The sequence below is a fragment of the Pistacia vera genome, unplaced genomic scaffold, assembly GCF_008641045.1.
Source record: "Pistacia vera cultivar Batoury unplaced genomic scaffold, PisVer_v2 Contig701, whole genome shotgun sequence".
NCBI classification, from domain to species: Eukaryota; Viridiplantae; Streptophyta; class Magnoliopsida; order Sapindales; family Anacardiaceae; genus Pistacia; species Pistacia vera.
Genome location: NW_022196559.1, coordinates 579,213 through 598,121, shown reverse-complemented (window position 1 = coordinate 598,121; position 18,909 = coordinate 579,213). Strand labels below are relative to the sequence as shown.

The 18,909-nt window shown below is 35.9% G+C and overlaps 3 protein-coding genes across 7 annotated transcripts; 1 reads left to right on the top strand and 2 right to left on the bottom strand.

The window, feature by feature from the left end:
- The first annotated feature begins 468 nt into the window (after window positions 1-468).
- LOC116114178 (mitochondrial carrier protein MTM1-like) lies at window positions 469-5,140 on the top strand. Its single transcript, XM_031400335.1, has 10 exons — window positions 469-765; window positions 1,239-1,313; window positions 1,806-1,925; window positions 2,230-2,289; window positions 2,457-2,627; window positions 3,128-3,227; window positions 3,422-3,513; window positions 3,625-3,774; window positions 4,230-4,288; window positions 4,528-5,140. The coding sequence occupies exons 1-10, from the start codon at window positions 511-513 to the stop codon at window positions 4,658-4,660; spliced, it is 1,215 nt and encodes a 404-aa protein (XP_031256195.1). The 5' UTR covers window positions 469-510; the 3' UTR covers window positions 4,661-5,140.
- Window positions 5,141-5,199: 59 nt separating this feature from the next.
- On the bottom strand, window positions 5,200-6,165 carry LOC116114183 (arabinogalactan protein 41). Its single transcript, XM_031400341.1, has 2 exons — window positions 5,912-6,165; window positions 5,200-5,525 (listed from the first exon to the last, which is right to left on the bottom strand). Exons 1-2 carry the CDS (start codon window positions 6,033-6,035, stop codon window positions 5,422-5,424), a joined length of 228 nt encoding a protein of 75 aa, XP_031256201.1. The 5' UTR covers window positions 6,036-6,165; the 3' UTR covers window positions 5,200-5,421.
- A 1,345-nt stretch (window positions 6,166-7,510) lies between these two features.
- Window positions 7,511-13,778, bottom strand: LOC116114173 (tubulin gamma-1 chain). Of its 5 annotated transcripts, none has more exons than XM_031400329.1 (13): window positions 13,400-13,778; window positions 12,419-12,619; window positions 11,585-11,696; window positions 10,911-11,311; window positions 10,407-10,460; window positions 10,231-10,335; window positions 9,786-9,860; window positions 9,640-9,684; window positions 9,402-9,530; window positions 9,034-9,138; window positions 8,875-8,957; window positions 8,143-8,166; window positions 7,511-7,992 (listed from the first exon to the last, which is right to left on the bottom strand). In XM_031400329.1, exons 1-11 carry the CDS (start codon window positions 13,526-13,528, stop codon window positions 8,889-8,891), a joined length of 1,425 nt encoding a protein of 474 aa, XP_031256189.1. In that variant the 5' UTR covers window positions 13,529-13,778; the 3' UTR covers window positions 7,511-7,992; window positions 8,143-8,166; window positions 8,875-8,888. The 5 variants fall into 5 exon arrangements, with proteins under 5 accessions (XP_031256189.1, XP_031256190.1, XP_031256185.1 ...); XM_031400330.1 differs by having other exon boundaries at window positions 7,511-7,957; XM_031400325.1 differs by having other exon boundaries at window positions 7,511-8,166.
- Window positions 13,779-18,909: the final 5,131 nt, after the last annotated feature.

The following is an 18,909-nucleotide window of genomic DNA, read 5'->3' as shown; positions in this document are numbered from 1 at the left end:
GGGGCAGGGTGGGGAAGTGATTTTTGGGGCAGGGGATGGGTACAGTGAATGAAATCCCCGCCCTGCCCCGCCCATTTGATGTATTCAAAAAATTGTAATGGGTTAATTCAGTGGAGCACCTTACTAGTAACTAGCTTTTCAAATTGGGTCCATATATTGAGGCCAATTCAAGCCCAAACGAAATAAAGCATTTTTTTTTTTTTAATTTCGATAAATAATACAAAAGGACTCTTGAACGACAGAGACCACGTCATTACAAGATTGGTTGGCGCCCTTATTCCCACGCCACCATTCACTTATAAGCTCCTCCTTCCCATGCAAATTAGAAACTCCTCGAATATATTTATTTAAAAAAATAAAAAATCAGTTTTATATAATTGTCTTGTTTGTTTGTTCTTCAATTTAATAAAAGTCTTTCATAATAACTCTAATTAACAACAGAACCAAATTCTGTTTTGGTCCTTTTGGATTCTTTTGATCTTGTATTGAAGAATAAAAGAGAAGCGAGCAATGGTAGGGTCGAGGCAGGGCGTGCCAGTGCCTTCATGGATAAGTGCAGCAGCGGCAACAAGAGTTGATTTAGAGGGAAACGTTTCCTCTGTTTCCGAAAATATGTTTCAAGAAGGTAAAGAAGAACATTCACAATTACAACCATCTATAGCCGTCAAAAATGATGTCAATTTGGGTTTTGGAGAGAGGGCTTTCTCTGCAGCTGGTGCCGCTATTGTCTCTGCCATTATAGTTAACCCTCTCGATGTTGCTAAGGTTCACAATTCTTATGTTTTTACTGCATATTATTTTGTCTAAATTTTTTGAAATTAAATTTGTATTTTCGTCGAGAAATTATTGTCGATTATCACTTCTTTCTTCTTTCGTTTTTTGATTAAGAAAAACTCCAAAGAATAGAATCCGTTTCCTTTTGCGTGTTTCCTATTTCTCGTTGAGATAATTTTCATTCTTACCGAGAATGAAAGAAAAGGAAGCTAAAAGATTGAAGAAATAGTTTTCTTCAGTTAACTTCTTAAAGCAATTTTAAATTAATTGTTGAATTGTTGTGAATTTTATAATATGTGGTTAAAAAGAATTGCATTTGAGAGATACTTGTTAGTTGGTCACTTGTGTCTCCCTGTGCTTTGTGACTTAAATTTTTAGAAATTCTAGTCCTTTTAAATCAATATAGTGCTTGAAGTTTATGATGAGTTAATGGATATTATACATTTTTATTGGGTTGTCTCCAGACAAGGTTGCAAGCACAGGCTGCTGGAGTACCTTACCGGGATTTAGTTTGTACCGCGTGTTTCGAAAGTAATGTGGTATGTGAACTGCTTTTTTCTGCTTCTTTTCTTGGTATTATATTATTATGTGAAGTGTTATAGGGGAAGAAATAGTCTGGAGATAAATAATGTAGAATATTCATGAAATAAAGTATGAATGCATCCTCCAGTATCTGTATAAGTATAAATAGAGAACTCATAGCACTTAAGTCTAAGTTTCTAAATGATAAAATAGTAGTTTCACTCAATCAAATTTCATCGATTGCTGTCTTGGTCAAAAGCTGTATTGTTAGATACTGATGGAGAGGAGAAATCGAAGTGTGTCAAGGTGCATGGACTACAGCACATGACAAGCATCTTTCACTTCCACTTTTTTGTTTCATCCTGTTGTATACCCAATGCTTGAGGAGTTTTAAATAACAGTGTTGTCGATAAAATGCCGTTTCTATTTTGTGATTATTATTTTATTTTTATTTACTTCTTCAAAATTTAGATTATGTTTTACATGATACTGTTAAATTGTTTATGTAGATGCTTCCAGATCTGAGAAATTCTCCATCATGCACACGTGTAGCTAGTGGCAGGGAACCAGCTCCAGAATGTAGTCGGTATAAAGGAACACTAGATGTCTTCTACAAAGTCATACGACAGGTTGGTATATATCTAGTGCCAGGTTGTCAGTTTGAAAGTGGATTGATCTGTAGGATAAAATCACTCAGTAGAACCTGGGGTTGGTAGAGTGTCTTCTAGGCATTGCATGATCCAGACTGTTAATGTTATTGTACTGTACTTACATTGTGAATTCTTGTATGCTGGGGAGGGATTTTGTAGCTTATTAACTATGCCTCCCGCGATTGAATTGTGAGGTGCCACTATTTGGTTAATCATATAGCATTTGTGTTTAATATACATATAAACTTCTATTAGAGGCTTCACAAGTGGTAAATATGTGCAGGAAGGATTTGCTAGACTATGGAGAGGCACCAATGCAAGCTTAGCATTGGCTGTGCCAACAGTAAGTTTCTTGCTTAATATTTACTCTTCTATCTTAAATGCTTTCTTCTAGTGTTTGATCCCCATGCATTGGTTTGGTGCAAGAAATTGTTTGGATTATTTATACTTAATGTTTTACTTTTTTGAAGGAACTTCTGCTGATGTTTATTGTTCTTTTATATTGGTCAGGTGGGGATTTATCTGCCTTGCTATGACATTTTTCGTAATCTGATGGAAAACTTCACAGCATGCAATGCTCCAACCTTGACACCATATGTCCCATTAGTTGCAGGTTCCGTTGCACGATCATTAGCATGTGTTGCTTGTTACCCAGTTGAATTAGCAAGGACCCGCATGCAGGTATATTTGGTTATATTTTGTTTGTCCCCATCAAAGTTTACTTTTACCCAATATGATCATGAATTAATTGGTTGTTGCTGAATTGTTTGGTTGATTTTGATGGTGTATGCATTGTAGTCACATTCTTGATTGTTGAGTTTATTGGAAAATATCCCTGTGGGGTGGAGTCTAATGTATGTATTTGAATATGTGAACCTTCTCCCAATTGAAGGAACTTGATGCGGACGATTTTGTCTTCTGACAATTTACTCTTTTATTAAAGCGGAAAAAATGAATGGTATTTACTTTTTAGAGTTTGGTGCTTATAGTTTCCCTCTAATGGGGATCAACTTTCTGTACAAAAAGAATTGAAATAATAATTATTTATATTTTCTAGTCAATGTGCATGCTAATAAATGTTATATAAGCTACATCCTTGAGTATATATGTGGAGACATTTGTCGTTTTAATGAGTTTGATCAAAGTTGTCTTTTTTGATTTACTCTTCTTCTAAATTCTAGGCATTTAAAGAAACACAAAACGGTGTGAAGCTTCCAGGAGTATGGAAAACACTAGTTGGCGTTGTGAATCCAGTTGGTAGCACAAATAACATTCAAAACTGTAAGTTGACTTTAGAATAGATATTTATAAGTACAATTTTTGTGTGTTCTCTCCCTCTCTCTCCCTTAACTTTATGCTTTCAGGTAATTAATTCATTGGGACTGATAAGAGTTTGATGGATAATTCTGATTTGATTGGTTCAGTTTAATGCTGGACTTTTAGAAATTGTGACTGATGTAACCTCATATAAACAGTACAAAACTACCGCATCTTGTGGACTGGTCTTGGAGCACAACTTGCTCGTGATGTTCCTTTCTCTGCAATTTGTTGGTCAACCCTTGAGCCAGTGAGAATTTATTCTACTATACAGTTAAAAAGATGGATCCAACTTAAAATGTTATTTTTGGGAAGACATCCAACTTGATAATGCTGCTTTCCTATTGTCTATTCTGTGCAGATCAGGAGAAATATTCTTTCTCTGGTGGGTGATGAGGCCACAGCAACCAGTGTCCTGGGGGCAAATTTCACAGCTGGTTTTGTTGCAGGAACCCTTGCAGCTGCTGCTACATGTCCCCTAGATGTTGCAAAGACACGACGTCAAATAGAGGTTTTTTCCTCTTCCCAAGCTCATTAATATGCATCTAGCAAGCAGTACCGTCAAAGGGAAAGGAAGGGAGGGGTGTTGTGGGGGCGTCATTGATGTCCTTGAGACGTTAAATCCAATGAGTCTGTTATTTGCTCTGCCATGTCTTTGGAAATTAGATTTAATTGCGAGGCCATGAACATCAGCAGTGTCAAAAACTTGATTGAGACAGAACCCTTTTAGTGTGTATGTCTTTTGGGAATAGATATAGAATCATAGGAGTAAATTAATTTGTCGACCTGGCACTTGTTTCTTAAAGTTATGTTAGTTTTTCTTCGACCAAAAAAGAGTTGTTACATTCCAAAGTCCAAAACTGAAGGACAATCAAGGGCATCAAAATGGCCAGATTGGCTTTCAATATTTCTTGATCACTTGTTTGTTTTTGGTTCATAATACATAGTTTATTCTGTTTTCTGCAGAAGGATCCTACTAGGGCATTAAAAATGACTACAAGGCAGACATTGATGGAGATCTGGAGGTACGTCCCTATGTGTTATTTCTTAATTGTTATTATACTTTTGGAGTGAGATTTTGTGCAACTGAAACATGTATGATGTACCTAATACCTGTGCATAGCAACACACCATACATGTTTTGGTAGGATCTGTGTAAGATTCAAATTCCCAATTAGCAGCTGAAGCCATAGTTGATTCTTTGGAGGTTGTGGAGGGGCTGTATTCCAGAGTATTTGGCCTGACTGATTTGGATTTGATACAGGGATGGAGGAATGAAAGGACTATTTACAGGAGTAGGTCCCCGTGTTGGTCGTGCGGGTCCATCTGTTGGGATGGTAGTTTCTTCCTATGAAGTTGTTAAGTATGCTTTAAATCGCAGACATCAACTCGAATAATAGAAATATGGGTTGATAGTGCCGATCTATCAGTTTGAGGAATATTATTTCCATGTACAATGCGATTAGAATGCTATGCATTATCATAGACACCTTTTACTCGACGGAAGGATGAAACGAAATTTGAATGTTTCTGGGAGGCAATCAAATCCTCTTCCTGGGGCCTGCAAAGTGTAAACGCCAGGACATAGCACATTTCAATGCTGACTGACAGAAAGCTTCTTTGTTGAAATTAAAATAAATAAATAAATAAATTAAAAAAAGAGGCTGCGACACATTTTCTTTTATAAAGTTTAACTTCATCAAAGCTCCGGTACAAGTCAACGACTTTTTTGTTCTTTTTTTTCCCGTTCGAGAGAGTTACAAATCATCGTATCAGAAGACTCTTGGATTGGATTTTCTTATATATTATAAACTCTTGAAGTGAAGGATAATTTTCCGTCTAAAAGTTCTGTTTACCGCTTTTGTATTAATACTATATTGCAGTTTTATATGGACAATGTGGTATTGGTTCTACGGATCACAATGTTAAAAAAAAAAAAAAAAAAAATTCAATGATTCCAATAAATATACGAATAATTACTAATAAATACAGGTGGAACAGAAAAATAGCCAGAGCAGAACTGGAATGCAAAAGAAAAGAATCCCAATCACCAAAAACAACAGCATTCAACTACACAAACAATCCGCCAATCACAGAAAATCTAAATTATCCACATTGTCCACCATTGATCTAACCCATCAAGCTTCCAAGCAGAAATTTAAAAGAAGTTGTAAGAAGATGCGTCTAGAGGGTGGATGAGGTATGTAAGCACCAGAGCCACCAGCATCAGGACGTACGCAATTCCTTGATCGACAGAAGTCCCTGTACGACCACAATAATCCGGAGTTACACTCAAATATGTAACAATGCTCATTCTCACAAAGTTAATAACTAGGGGATATTTTAGTTTAAGAAGATTTTTCAATATTTATGAAAAATATAACTATGCAGCTATCGTAAATTCTTTATTAAGAAAAAAACGCCGAAAAAGTATTAAAAGACATTGAATTTTGCCGGAGACGGTCATCTGCGCCTCACAATCATATGTACGTAGGAGGAATGACAAAAAGAACTCTAGATCTATCTCTAGAAAGAAGAAAACAAGAAAACTCTAGATCTCTAGAAATAAGGAAACAAGAAAGAGCTGAAAGTAGAGAGAAAAAAGAAAAAAAGAAAAGATTGAAGGAGATAGTAGAGCATAAGCATACCGTCACTGGTAGGGCCAGGTGCAGGAGCCGTGGATTGGGCGTCAACGGATGGCGAGATTATAGCCAAAAAAATGGCGAGCACAGCCAAGAAGCAGAAAAAGGCCCTTGACATAATAACTTCCATTGCTTTTTTCTCTCTATTAATGTAACGGTTGTTTCTCAGTAATGTGACTGAGAACAATGTATAAGAGCAGCAGCAGATAGATATATGTAGAGAGAGATTTTGATTTGAGAGGAGGATTTTAGGGGAAAAAGAATGAGTTGGTTTATAAGAAGGATATGACCGGCAGTCCACTAAGGGTATTATGGGTATAAAAGTGTTACGTGTTAAAATGGGGTCCACATCGGTATCTTATATTTAGGTTTATGATTGTTGATTACAAGGCCATGTGACTGTCTACTAAAATCGTTTGTACACAGACTGTCAACTAAGTTGTCCCCAATTCATATTCCTACCCCTACCCCTACCCCTACCCCACCTTTCCCGTCAATTATAACCGATTTAACGGCTAATTCTCTTTGGTGGATTAGGTTTCTTATCAATTTTGATTCTGGTCTTCAAATTCAAATTTCAATTGGACAAATTACGATGAAAGGAGAATCAATTTTAAATTTACAATTCCAAAGAAACAACTGGCATTAAATGTAAAACGTTTGGGCAACCACCAAATAAGCACATGAGAGTAATAATAATTTTATTTTATCTTCAATAATAATCGCCTCGTCCTATGTTACGACCTATTCAAAGAAAATGAAGGGTTGCAAACCTATCCAAGAAACGTAGCTTAAGGAGCAGAATTTCATTAGCTGGTATGTATTTCTATTTTAGTAAGTGTTTGTACAGCTTATATCCCCCGTGCTGTGGTTCTATATGTCCCTAATAGTTGCCCCTCACCATCCTCATCGTCCATAATCTGTGTACTCCTATTGGACGAAGGATGGAGACATTCAAATTTAAAATTCAAATTCAAAGAGATTTTTCATGTCCACTACGCCAACCTCGTCACATTCCGAGTTGGTAAATAAACGTTGAACCCAGCTGATGATTACGGTTGAATTGGCTGGTACATTCAACAGGTAATGTAAATTCAAAACTCTTAAAGCCTAAATATAATGTTTATATTTTGTTCCAAAACCAGGTAACTCAAACATACACGACCATTTTCAGTATTCTGTTGGTCCAAATTCCTTCTACCATTTAAGAATCAGACATTCAAGAAAGGACCACAGGTTAAGAATATTTTAAAAGAATGCATTTAAAACTTCATTTATGATCATAAATGTTCGAAAAATAAAAAGATCTGATACATGACAATTCAATGCATCACATGTCATCCGCAACCGCAAACCGAGAAATATAACATGTGAGATTCACCATTTTTCTCAGGACTGGTTGACAATTCTACACGTCAATGAGAATAATCCATGAAAAGACCAGCTTAGCAATTAAATAATATATTTATAAACATTAATGTATGATATAATATCAGAAAAGAAAACAAACCTTGAGGGACTTGGCGTTAGACCATAGTCCAACGCAATCATGGGTGAAGCTATAAAACATGCGATACAATGTACTATAATTCACATGCAATGTTGAATAGTTAAATAAACTAGGCCACATGGCGCGGTAACATGATATTTTTTTCTCAAGACGAATTTCAACAGATAAAAACATTTACACCAGAATAAGTATTGGAAAACTAAAGATGAAGAACAAACAATAAGCAAAAAAAACCTGCCTCATACCTCAGAGGCCTACGCCAGAAATATGAAATTCTGACTGCAGTTGTGTTGCCTGGCTTTCTTTAGATTCCAGGGCACCTAAACAGACATCGGTAAAGGCTAGGAAACCTAATAGATACAGTGAGATTCTGCACTTCTAGTCTCAGGTATCAATCAAGATCAGGAAATATTTGAAAAATACACCCAACACCTCAATCGCATTACAAATTATCAAATGTTAATACAGGAATAACTCAAAAACAAATGCACCCAACTTTAATTACAGTCCTCCTTCACAGGCTTTCAGCACCAGTCTACATCCTGTAGAGCAAATCATAAGGTACTTAGCTCTCTGACTGCAAAGTAAAAGAAGCTTCCACAATTAAATCAGATGACCAGATCTACAGTGTAAACCACGGAGGAAACAGGTTGGTATATGCAACCAAAAGTCATTTCCAGCAAACAATGATATTAATGTTATACTTTGATTGGTTCTGGAAAATTACATGAAGGAGAGAATTCACAAGCACCTGCAGTTCAAGAGATTCAAGTAAATCAAAGGCAAGAGCTACAAAAGGGCCTCAGAGGTGTTGATGTAACCCATAGGTAAATTTAGAAGCACCAAAGATGCAGGGATATAGCTTTCTACTTATATACTTTAAGGCAAAAAAATTGAATCCCATATTATTATTGCCATTAACAGAATTATTTGAATTGCCAGATATCGGTCAACTCACTGGTTATATGACCAATTCATATTGCAATCCATGAGAGAGAACATATTAACTAGATCATTAACTGGATAACTTTTTATTCATTTTTGGTTTTCAGCCCCTTCATTGGACAGCTTGACACTGAATATAGTTCTTGATTTTTTATTTTTTTTTTAGTCCTCGAAAAAGTAGTTAAGGAAGCAAAAATTTTGGGCATATAGATAGCTGATTTCAGAGTACAGGAACCACTGGGAAGAAGTAAGAACCATAACAAGATCTCACATGAACACCAAGGAGATATACAACTTCTAGAAGAAGATTCACTGCTCAAGCAACTAAACAATTTCCCCCACTAAGACCCCTTGGAATGCAACTATATGCTTCAAAGACTGTTTTTATCAACAATTTACAAACACACGAAAACAATCTAGATGCTCCTATAAATTCATATTAAGGAATTTCTTTTACTCCAATAAAGAAATACTGATAAACCCACAGAAATTTTCAAGGAAAATGCAACTGTACCTTCCTTGGTTTGTTCACACTGCTAATTTAGGATCCACAGTTCCAGTAGCATTGCCTTCTCCTGTTAGAACGTGGTCAGGATCCTGCATAGATCATAGAGTCATCAGTAAGGTTCAAAATAAACAAAGGATGTAAAAAATCAAGCCACACGACACTTACCTCCATTCCCCATTTGATATAATCTGGGGACTCACAAGCCTTATATTCATCAACTAAGCTCTCAATTATGTCTCTCGATTCATCAAATTCTGAAAGATCATTGTCCTGTCCATGTTTTCTACTTCATCAGAATAATACACAAATGCATCCAAGCAATTTATAAGGCTAGCACAGCCCATGGAGACATTTTATTTATCATGGGTCTACAGTACAAAAGGTGTTACAGAGTAAAATATAATATCTCATATCATAAAAGATGTTTTATTCTTAATTAATTAAGTTCTGATCAGAAAGCATAACTGCAGAAATAAAGTTTTACCAAATAAAAGTAGAGTACGACAATAACAGTCATGACAAAGGCAACTTACAGCAAACATCGGAAACTTCCGGTAGTTGTCAAGAAAGGCTTGCTTTTTTCTCAACTTCTCATATTGACTCAAACATTTACTGAAGAGATGCCTGATACTAGTATGGCTTGCTAGCATGAGCCCACTAACCTAAGAAATGCAACATATAAATTTCCAGTAAGAAAAGTTTAAAACCCTCAGTCTATATATCATGAAAGATAAAATATGTAAACATTAGTGATAAGATATGAGGTCCTACCCGATGGGCAGTTTGAACATAAGGAGACTTCCTAGAGAGAGCAACCTAGAAAAATGCCCAAATAAGGAAGGATAAATTAAACCCAGTATTAGGATAGAAAGAAAAGACTGAATACCAGAACAGATTGCTATGTCAATGGGAAAAACCTGAATACTTGCAGGGCCCCACTCGATAAAATTGACAAGCTTTCTTTCACGAATCCTCTGCAAACTCTCATGTACCTGAAAAAAGAGTAGGAAATGCCAACCAATCAAAAGTAATCTAATGTTTTAACATAAATTTCCATTAAACGTAACTAAACTGAATTCCAGTAATCTAAGTGCAGTGTGACAAGTAAGCAGTGAATTCAAGTTTCATGAAAGTGCACCAATATCAATATAAATGATCTGTTGAGCAATGAGTCACACCGCTGACATAGTTAGCTTCTCAAACAACCACAGACAGTATTTCAGTTTAGGTGTATGACATACAAGGGATATATAGCTAAAACTTCCAAAGAGCACACATTTTATTTTAAAACCATAAACTGCCATAAAGCTCAATTTCTACAAAAGTTATAGTGACTTCACAAACTTCATATAGATATTTTACCTGAGTGGGGTCAACTTCTCCTTGAATGATATTCAATATTGAAATGTACTTCGCCTGACTGGCTTCTTTTGTTCGAGCATAAGAAGAAACCATAATATTTTTCGTCTGGAAAAAGGAAGAGTCAGAAGAATGCCTAGCTGCAATTCATTGAATTTACTATAAGCAAAGCTTTTCACCTGCAGAAGTCTTCTCATAACATCTAGTACAGTAGTTTTACGGATCACATTAGCCTGACAAGAAGAGATATACTCACATCAGAACTGCAGCAAAAGTTCCTCCCTTTTAAAGAGTGAAAATTGCCTAACATAAATTTCTAAAGAATATGAGAAACCAAAAATGAATCATATTATATGAATCAGACCTATAATTATATTAGAAGAAATTCTTAATATACTCCAACTAGACCTCACCAAATAATTGACAGTCGGGATTCAGAATGAAACTACATATAATAAAATACAGACATATATAGGACTTTTTTTCTGCTTCCAATCTTTAAACTCAAACGATGTTAACTTCAAATTGCATGAAAAAAAAATCTGTCTCTAGTAATATTCTGAATGCAAAAATATCTGGCTTACTAAAACGTTTTTATATACTCCACATAATCAACTGTAAAACTACTTTAAGATATACAATATGGATTTCAGCAGCTGAACAACAGCAAGTTTGAAGGCTACCTGGCGCTCCACAGTGAGTGGTGTGTATCCTGTCATAAGAAAATGACATCTTGGTGTTGGAATTAAAGAGGCAAGAAGGCCAACCAAGTCATTGTTCATGTATCCTGGATAGCGCAAAGTGGTTGTACTTGCAGACATTACAGTAGAAACTAAAGAATTAGTTTGACCAAATGTGGGATTTTGTAGATGTAGGCGCTCCACAGCAATTCTATTCAGGGCAGTATTGTCAAGAACAACAACACAATCAGCATTTAGTGTCAGTCGCTTCAACGTCAAGAGTGAGTTATAGGGCTGGACCACCACATCACTTGTCTCCATCTGGTTGGGAAACACACTGTATGTCTGAACCAGTTTTTTGCTATAGCGATCATTTAGAGTCTCCAACAAATATGAACCCATACCTTCAACATATAAGAAAAAAGTACTAATGTCATAATGTAGATATGACAATTTCTATGCAGTCAATAAACCAATTATTGGACATCCAAAGTTGTAAATATTGCCGTGCATTGTTAATCCATTTTTAACCATTAATGCGGTTACCAAAAATCAATTCAGTTCATCAATTGGTATCAACAAATTTTTAGAAATTCAGCATTTAAGAAATGCAAACAAAAACAAAACAAAGTTTTAAATTTTAATATAAAGGCGAAGGTGATGAGAATTAAAGAAACCTGAGCCTGTTCCTCCAGCAATTGAATGGCATAGAACAAATCCCTCAAGACTATCACTTCCATCAGCCTCTCTATCAATCATGTCCATAATATCCTCTTCAACCCCTTTCCCCTGATCAGATAGTAATTAACCGAAAACAAATTAAATAGTGTCTGAAAATTAAAAAAGATTTCTGATAAAGTACTGCTCACTTTCTACAATTGGGAAAAAAGAAAGACAAAATCTTAATGAGCCATCCAGGACCAAATTATGTACTGACTACTTGATTATGGAAATTATTTGTCTGACTGGATGAAGCCTCAAGAGTAACTTACCAGAATCATCGCAATCTAAAATGTAAGCTTAGTAATGCTTCTTTACAGTAGCTCATTATGTTAGCATGAAATGGGGTACAAAAATGAATTATAGCCGGTCCGCTTGAAACCACTAGTTTCTCCACATATAACTGTCTCTAATGAATCACAGTTATGGATGTGAACGTGCACACTGTCTGACAATTCTGATAAGCTTCAATAAGTTATAGGAAATCTACCCATGAACTAAGCTAAGATAACTCCATGAAAAATTTAAAAAATTTCCCATATTGAGGCATATAGAAAAGAGTTATAATCCCCATTTATGTTAATGTATAACAAAAAACTATTGAAAATAATTTACAAGTGGAATCAGATTAATTTTAAGTAAACAATGTCAACATAGATGTCTAAATAAAGCTTTTCCAGTTCCTTCATTAGTGATGTAGAGCCATGTAAAATCTAATGTAATAGAAGATGCAACACAATATCTAAAATAAAAGTTGAAATACTAAGGTATGCAAATATTGAGTAGCAAACCTGATGATATCCACTGGCCCAATTATTTCCAGCACCCCCACCATGATCTGAAACAAAGATGTTCTCATGATTGTATAGATTTCTATATTCACTGTTTTGGATTCCATTGATCACTCTGGGTTCCAAATCTATTAGTAAGGCTCGAGGTATGTAATGCTGATCATCAGCTTGATAGAAAAAGACATCTTTCCTGTCACCTCCCTGAAGCACCCATAATGATCAAAAAATTTATAAGAGTCCTATGTTCGTCAAAATTATAGTACAAATAGTAAATATTGACACTGTATTAGCTATAGTTGAATCTGAATAAGGTTGCTACACCTGTGATATGCACAATCTAAATGTTTGTATGACTTACAATTATATGGATAAAAAAATTTAGCTATATTATAAAAAACAAAATTGATCACTATAACACTCCTATAGTAGTATTCAAGAAAACCCAACTCTCAACTTCGTCAAGAACATAACAACCAGACTGAATTAAGTATTGATCCCAAAAACAAGGAGCTGAGTACCACTCGAATCCCTTACAGATGCCCCATTCTAAGAATACCAACATCCTTCCTAAATAAATAAAACACACTTCTAACTCACCCAAAGAAAAAAATCAATGTGGTCATTTATAGGCAGAAAACATTAAAAATTATTACCCTTAAGATAAACTTTTACAAGGACAATTATAACACGTTTATTAGGACAAATACAACAGTCTCATTAATCACTACAATTCTAGCAAAACCCTAGCCAGAACAAGTATAATCAAATTTGCGCATAGCATCACCAAACAAAAATTCATCAGATGGTGACGCTACAATCAAACAAAAATTGCTAATATGAGAAGGAAAAACTGAACAATAGATCATAAATCTTCAAAATCCTCGGTGTGTTGTTAGGGTGAGTTCTAATTCGAAGATTTTTTTTATCAGTTAAAAAATGTTGAAAGCAAAGCAAGAATTGATTGAAAAGAAAGTGAAAGACCTGAGTAGCGAAGTCCTCAAGAATGCCTTCTTTGCTGATGCCGTGCTCGAGGCATAGTTGTTTCCAGAATTCCATCCCGATCTGGTTACCACATTGTCCCACTTGGAGAGTGATAATTTCTCTAGGCATTTTCTCTTCTTTTTTCCTTTTCTTTTTACCTAACTCCGACGGAAACTAGGGTTTGGATCAATGTTGAAAATAAATGAGAGAATTCTTTGTTTCGTCTGCCACTGTGGCGCGGAGGGTTTTTGAAAAATAAATAAGAGAGGGAAGAAGGAAAGATAAGTGGAGTGGTGAATCCCGGAATTTATGCCTATGATGATTCCTTTTTATACACTGAGAATTCACCAGTTTGTTTGTGCCGACTTAACTGTTGCTTGCTGGTTTATGCTAAAATGCGCCCTTAGTTACGCTTTTTTATTTACTTTTAACACTGAGCTGGGCCTTAGTAGGGCTTTCATTATTTCGAGGCCATTAAAGCATTTTTTTGTCTTTTTCTTTCATAAAGCCCTGACGATTGAATTTATTTATTATTGTCTGAAATCTAGTTTTGAACTCAAATTAAGTTTGGAAACAACCAAGAATTAGCATGAAATTAGAGCCGAGTGTTTTTATACCTTGTGTGCGCGATGAATTTATAAGAAATGTTATCGTTGCTGTCTTTTATCAAGGCAGAGAAAAATTACTTGAAAGGTAAAATCCTCAATTTGCTTAAAGATTTTGTAAAGGTTGTGATTGCTTCTATTGGCCAAGTGACTTAACGTACAGCCAGTTGACACGATCACACACTACATCACAACTTCCAACAGCAGTTGTTCCACGCACAAGCTTCTAAAAGCTAAAAATACAAAAGCAGGCTCGTCCAATTACACATTTCAATTCGTAGCTTAACCCTTACGCCGTATTGTGTTGAAACAAATTGCAATTCTAAGCTGCAAAAAATCACCATCTCAGCTCCGCAATGAGATTAGATCTCTACCCTTTAAAAGTTTTTCATCACATATGGGTTTTGGAAGCAAATTTTTTGGCAGAATCAGAAACCCGGATCATGCTTTGGCTGAGGATCATCCAATTAAATGGGATGTTAAAACCAATGTTTTAAAACTTGACTTGGGGAGTGAGCCGATCAGGTCAACGGGTTGATCAGTCAAACAAGTTCAACCGTCGGGTCGAACTGTGTGGTCATCATACTGATGTTAATGACTCAATGTGATGACATTATTCTGACATATTAAAAAAATAATAAAAAAAACAGTTCAACTACTGGGTCGAAAAGGTTGGATTGGTGGTTCGTAACAAAAAAAATCAGTCAAACCGTGGTTCAAATTAGGTCATTTGAAAATTCTGATTTTTTAGTCGAACCGACTCGGCTCGATCACCGATGTCTGGTTCAATCGGTTGAGTAGGTCGGGTTGGGCTAGGTTTGAAAACCATGCTTATAACTTTTTAATAAAAAAAGGAGAGAAAATGGTTACTAGAAACACGTGCCTTTGGCTATAATTAATGTAATTTTGAGAATTATACTCATACAAACTATTTTCTTACGATAGGTGAAAACAGGAAACAAGAACTTGGAAGTCGACAGCAGCAGCAGCACCACCCTTACTGGGTTACTGTGACTGAAACCACGGACATTACATGAATAAACATATCCTGAGGTTTAAGATAATTAAAAATTGGGCATGTCCTGTTATCACCATTTAGGCCAAAGGAAAGTCCCAATGGCAAGCTTCCTTTTCTCTTGAACATTTTGAGAGATTGGGAGGCCATATTGTTGAAGCAAACGATCAAGCTGCCATTCGGGCATAGTTTGGTAGTCAGGTAGGGTATATCTAGGGTAGTGAAGTGGCATCTGAAAGTTGGTGATGGTGCGGCGGTACTTCGAGTTGGAATGCTGCCGCTGCACAATTGACCTCCCTTTTGGGTACAGAGGCGGCCTAGACCTTGCCACTGACGCTATTCCCATCTTTTTCTACACTCCAATTAATGCAGCTTGGAGGTCTTTTTATAGTGGTTTCAGTGAGAGAGAGAGCTGGACTTCCTCTAGAAAACCGATTGTAAGTTCATTATAAAGCATTTATGTGGAACAGCGACTTCCATGCCTAAAACCAAAGCTAAACGCTCATCATCATAGTTTTCACATATCATTGCTGACCAATCAATTCTTCACCCAAGAAAAATAACAGTATGATTAAACAACTATACTTCTTGTTAGTAACTATATATAAGTCTAAAATTTTCAGGACACACTGTCACTCGTATGGCTGGTTCTGGTTGTTATTAAAATTGGTTTTCTGTTTCAAGAGTTTTCAATTTAGCAACTATATAGAGACAGTGGCGATGTCATTATAAAGTAGAGACCGTCAATTTTTGAGGAAAATGAATGATTGCATATTGACTGGTTTGTAATATTTTGTAAATATAATTGTTCAATCCGACCTATCCCCATGTGCTTGCAAGCATGGTATTTGTATATGTATGTATCTATTCATAAATCATTCATATCGGCTTTAGTTCAAATATTTTGCACTCATAACCATCATTGAATGGCTAAGTGGTTAATTATGACATTTAAATGTATTATTTAAGATATTTGAGTTTGATTCATTCGACTGCTAGTAGGGGTAACTATTGTAAGTTTACTCAATCGTTAACTTCAAAACTTCAGAAGATTAGTTGAGATTTGTATAAGCTGGTCCGGACACGTCAATCATAACTTTAATAGGTGAATGTGAAAGTATAATTATCATTATTGTGAAGACAAATAAATGGAGAGCAATTTATTTCAAATTACAATGCTCAATTTGCCAAGAAAAACTTCGGCAAACTGCAAAATGAGTTCAACCTTAAAGAGACATCTTTGATGATCAATGATAGGTTTCAAAGTCTTTCTCATTTTTTACATGAACAATTTAGCATCATAAATAGGTCATGCTTTTAGTTGATAACATTACAGTAATATGGGAGTTTAAACAAAATTAGCATAGGGATCATCATATATTTCTTACTCTCAAGTTTAGAATAAATTAAATAGTTATGAACTTCATCGTTTAAGGGATTTAATATATATCACTCAAGAGATAAGTTTATAGATAAGATTATATCGCTTAAGCGATAAACCTTTATCGCTTAAGCGAGTGTTTATTTAGTAAAGAGTTTTAAATTTTATGGTTATTTAATTAATTTTAAACTTGAAATGGTGTTTTAATTAATTTTCCCGAATTTTTAAACTTAGGTCATAAATTTCTCCTTCCCTATGTTTTCGAATAGGAGCACAGTAGCTAGAGTTTGTTTTCCTTCCCCTGTATCATAATTAATCACGCCACAAGTGGGGAATCAGAAATAAATCACACAATGATTTCCAACGTACAGCACCTAAACAATAACCAGATCCGCCGAAGAAGAGTAGAAAACCAATAGAGTTTATACCAGAAAACATATTTTTGAAGTAGAAAGTAAGCAAAATTTCTGCATGCATTAGATATGGCTATTAAGGCGTTCGCTACCTCACTTTAATTTGATCATCTCCTGTATTGCTATCACATTGGACGAAAATCAAGACTAAAGGTACATCAAAAACCATACCCGAAAACAGAATAAACTAGCATTAATATTCAACCTTATGATTACACATGAAGATAACAAGTCTAGTTAGGCCACAGGAAAGCTCCCATGGCAAACTTTCTCTTGTGTTCAACATTTCCAGTGATTGGCAAGCCATATTCTTTAAGCAAACAATCAACCCTCCACTCTGGCATGGACTCATAATCAGCTCTGGTGAATCTTGGGTAGTGCAATGGCATCTGAAAGTGGCCGCATCTCTCCCTCGAGTGCTGCCCATTTGGCCTGCCATCCATGTTTGGTGATGGCCTCACCGCTGAATCCATTCCCCCTCTACTCATCTTTTTCTGTCACTATTGAGTATTGACTCTTGGGCTAACTCTATGGTTAGCTTCAATTGTTTGGTAGCCTTTTTATAGAGGTTTTAATGAGAGAGAGAGAGAGAGAATGTGTGGAACACACTGGCCAAGCATTGTCGAGGTAATGCAATATGGCAATTTGCAACTTATTATTAACTAATAACTACTGAGAAAACAAAGCTTAATTATGAGATGATACATGCCTGTCAAGAAATTAATTGAAAATAAAGTCCTTCTCTTATTTCAATTTGTGGATGTGTGCGCGATGAATTTATAAGAAATGTTATCGTTGCTGTATGTTATCAAGGCAGAGAAAAATTACTTGAAAGGTAAAATCCTCAATTTGCTTAAAGATTTTGTAAAGGTTGGGATTGCTTCTATTGGCCAAGTGACTTAACGTACAGCCAGTTGACACGATCCCACACTACATCACAACTTCCAACTGCAGTAGTTCCACGCACAAGCTTCTAAAAGCTAAAAACACAAAAGCAGGCTCGTCCAAATTACAAATTTCAAGTCGTAGCTTAACCCTTACGCCGTATTGTGTTGAAACAAATTGCAATTCTAAGCTGCAAAAAATCACCATCTCAGCTCCGCAATGAGATTAGGTCTCTACCCTTTAAAAGTTTTTCATCACATATGGGTTTTGGAAGCAAATTTTTTGGCAGAATCAGAAACCCGGATCATGCTTTGGCTGAGGATCATCCAATTAAATGGGATGTTAAAACCAATGTTTTAAAACTTGACTTGGGGAGTGAGCCGATCAGGTCAACGGGTTGATCAGTCAAACAAGTTCAACCGTCGGGTCGAACTGTGTGGTCATCATACTGATGTTAATGACTCAATGTGATGACATTATTCTGACATATTAAAAAAATAATAAAAAAAACAGTTCAACTACTGGGTCGAAAAGGTTGGATTGGTGGTTCGTAACAAAAAAAATCAGTCAAACCGTGGTTCAAATTAGGTCATTTGAAAATTCTGATTTTTTAGTCGAACCGACTCGGCTCGATCACCGATGTCTGGTTCAATCGGTTGAGTAGGTCGGGTTGGGCTAGGTTTGAAAACCATGCTTATAACTTTTTAATAAAAAAAGGAGAGAAAATGGTTACTAGAAACACGTGCCTTTGGCTATAATTAATGTAATTTTGAGAATTATAATACTCACACAAACTATTTTCTTACGATAGGTGAAAACAGGAAACAAGAACTTGGAAGTCGACAGCAGCAACACCACCCTTACTGGGTTACTGTGACTGAAACCACGGACATTCCATGAATAAACATATCCTGAGGCTTAAGATAATTAAAAATTGGGCATGTCCTGTTATCACCATTTAGGCCAAAGGAAAGTCCCAATGGCAAGCTTCCTTTTCTCTTGAACATTTTGAGAGATTGGGAGGCCATATTGTTGGAGCAAACGATCAAGCTGCCATTCGGGCATAGTTTGGTAGTCAGGTAGGGTGTATCTAGGGTAGTGAAGTGGCATCTGAAAGTTGGTGATGGTGCGGCGGTACTTCGAGTTGGAAAGCTGCCGCTGCACAATTGACCTCCCTTTTGGGTACAGAGGCGGCCTAGACCTTGCCACTG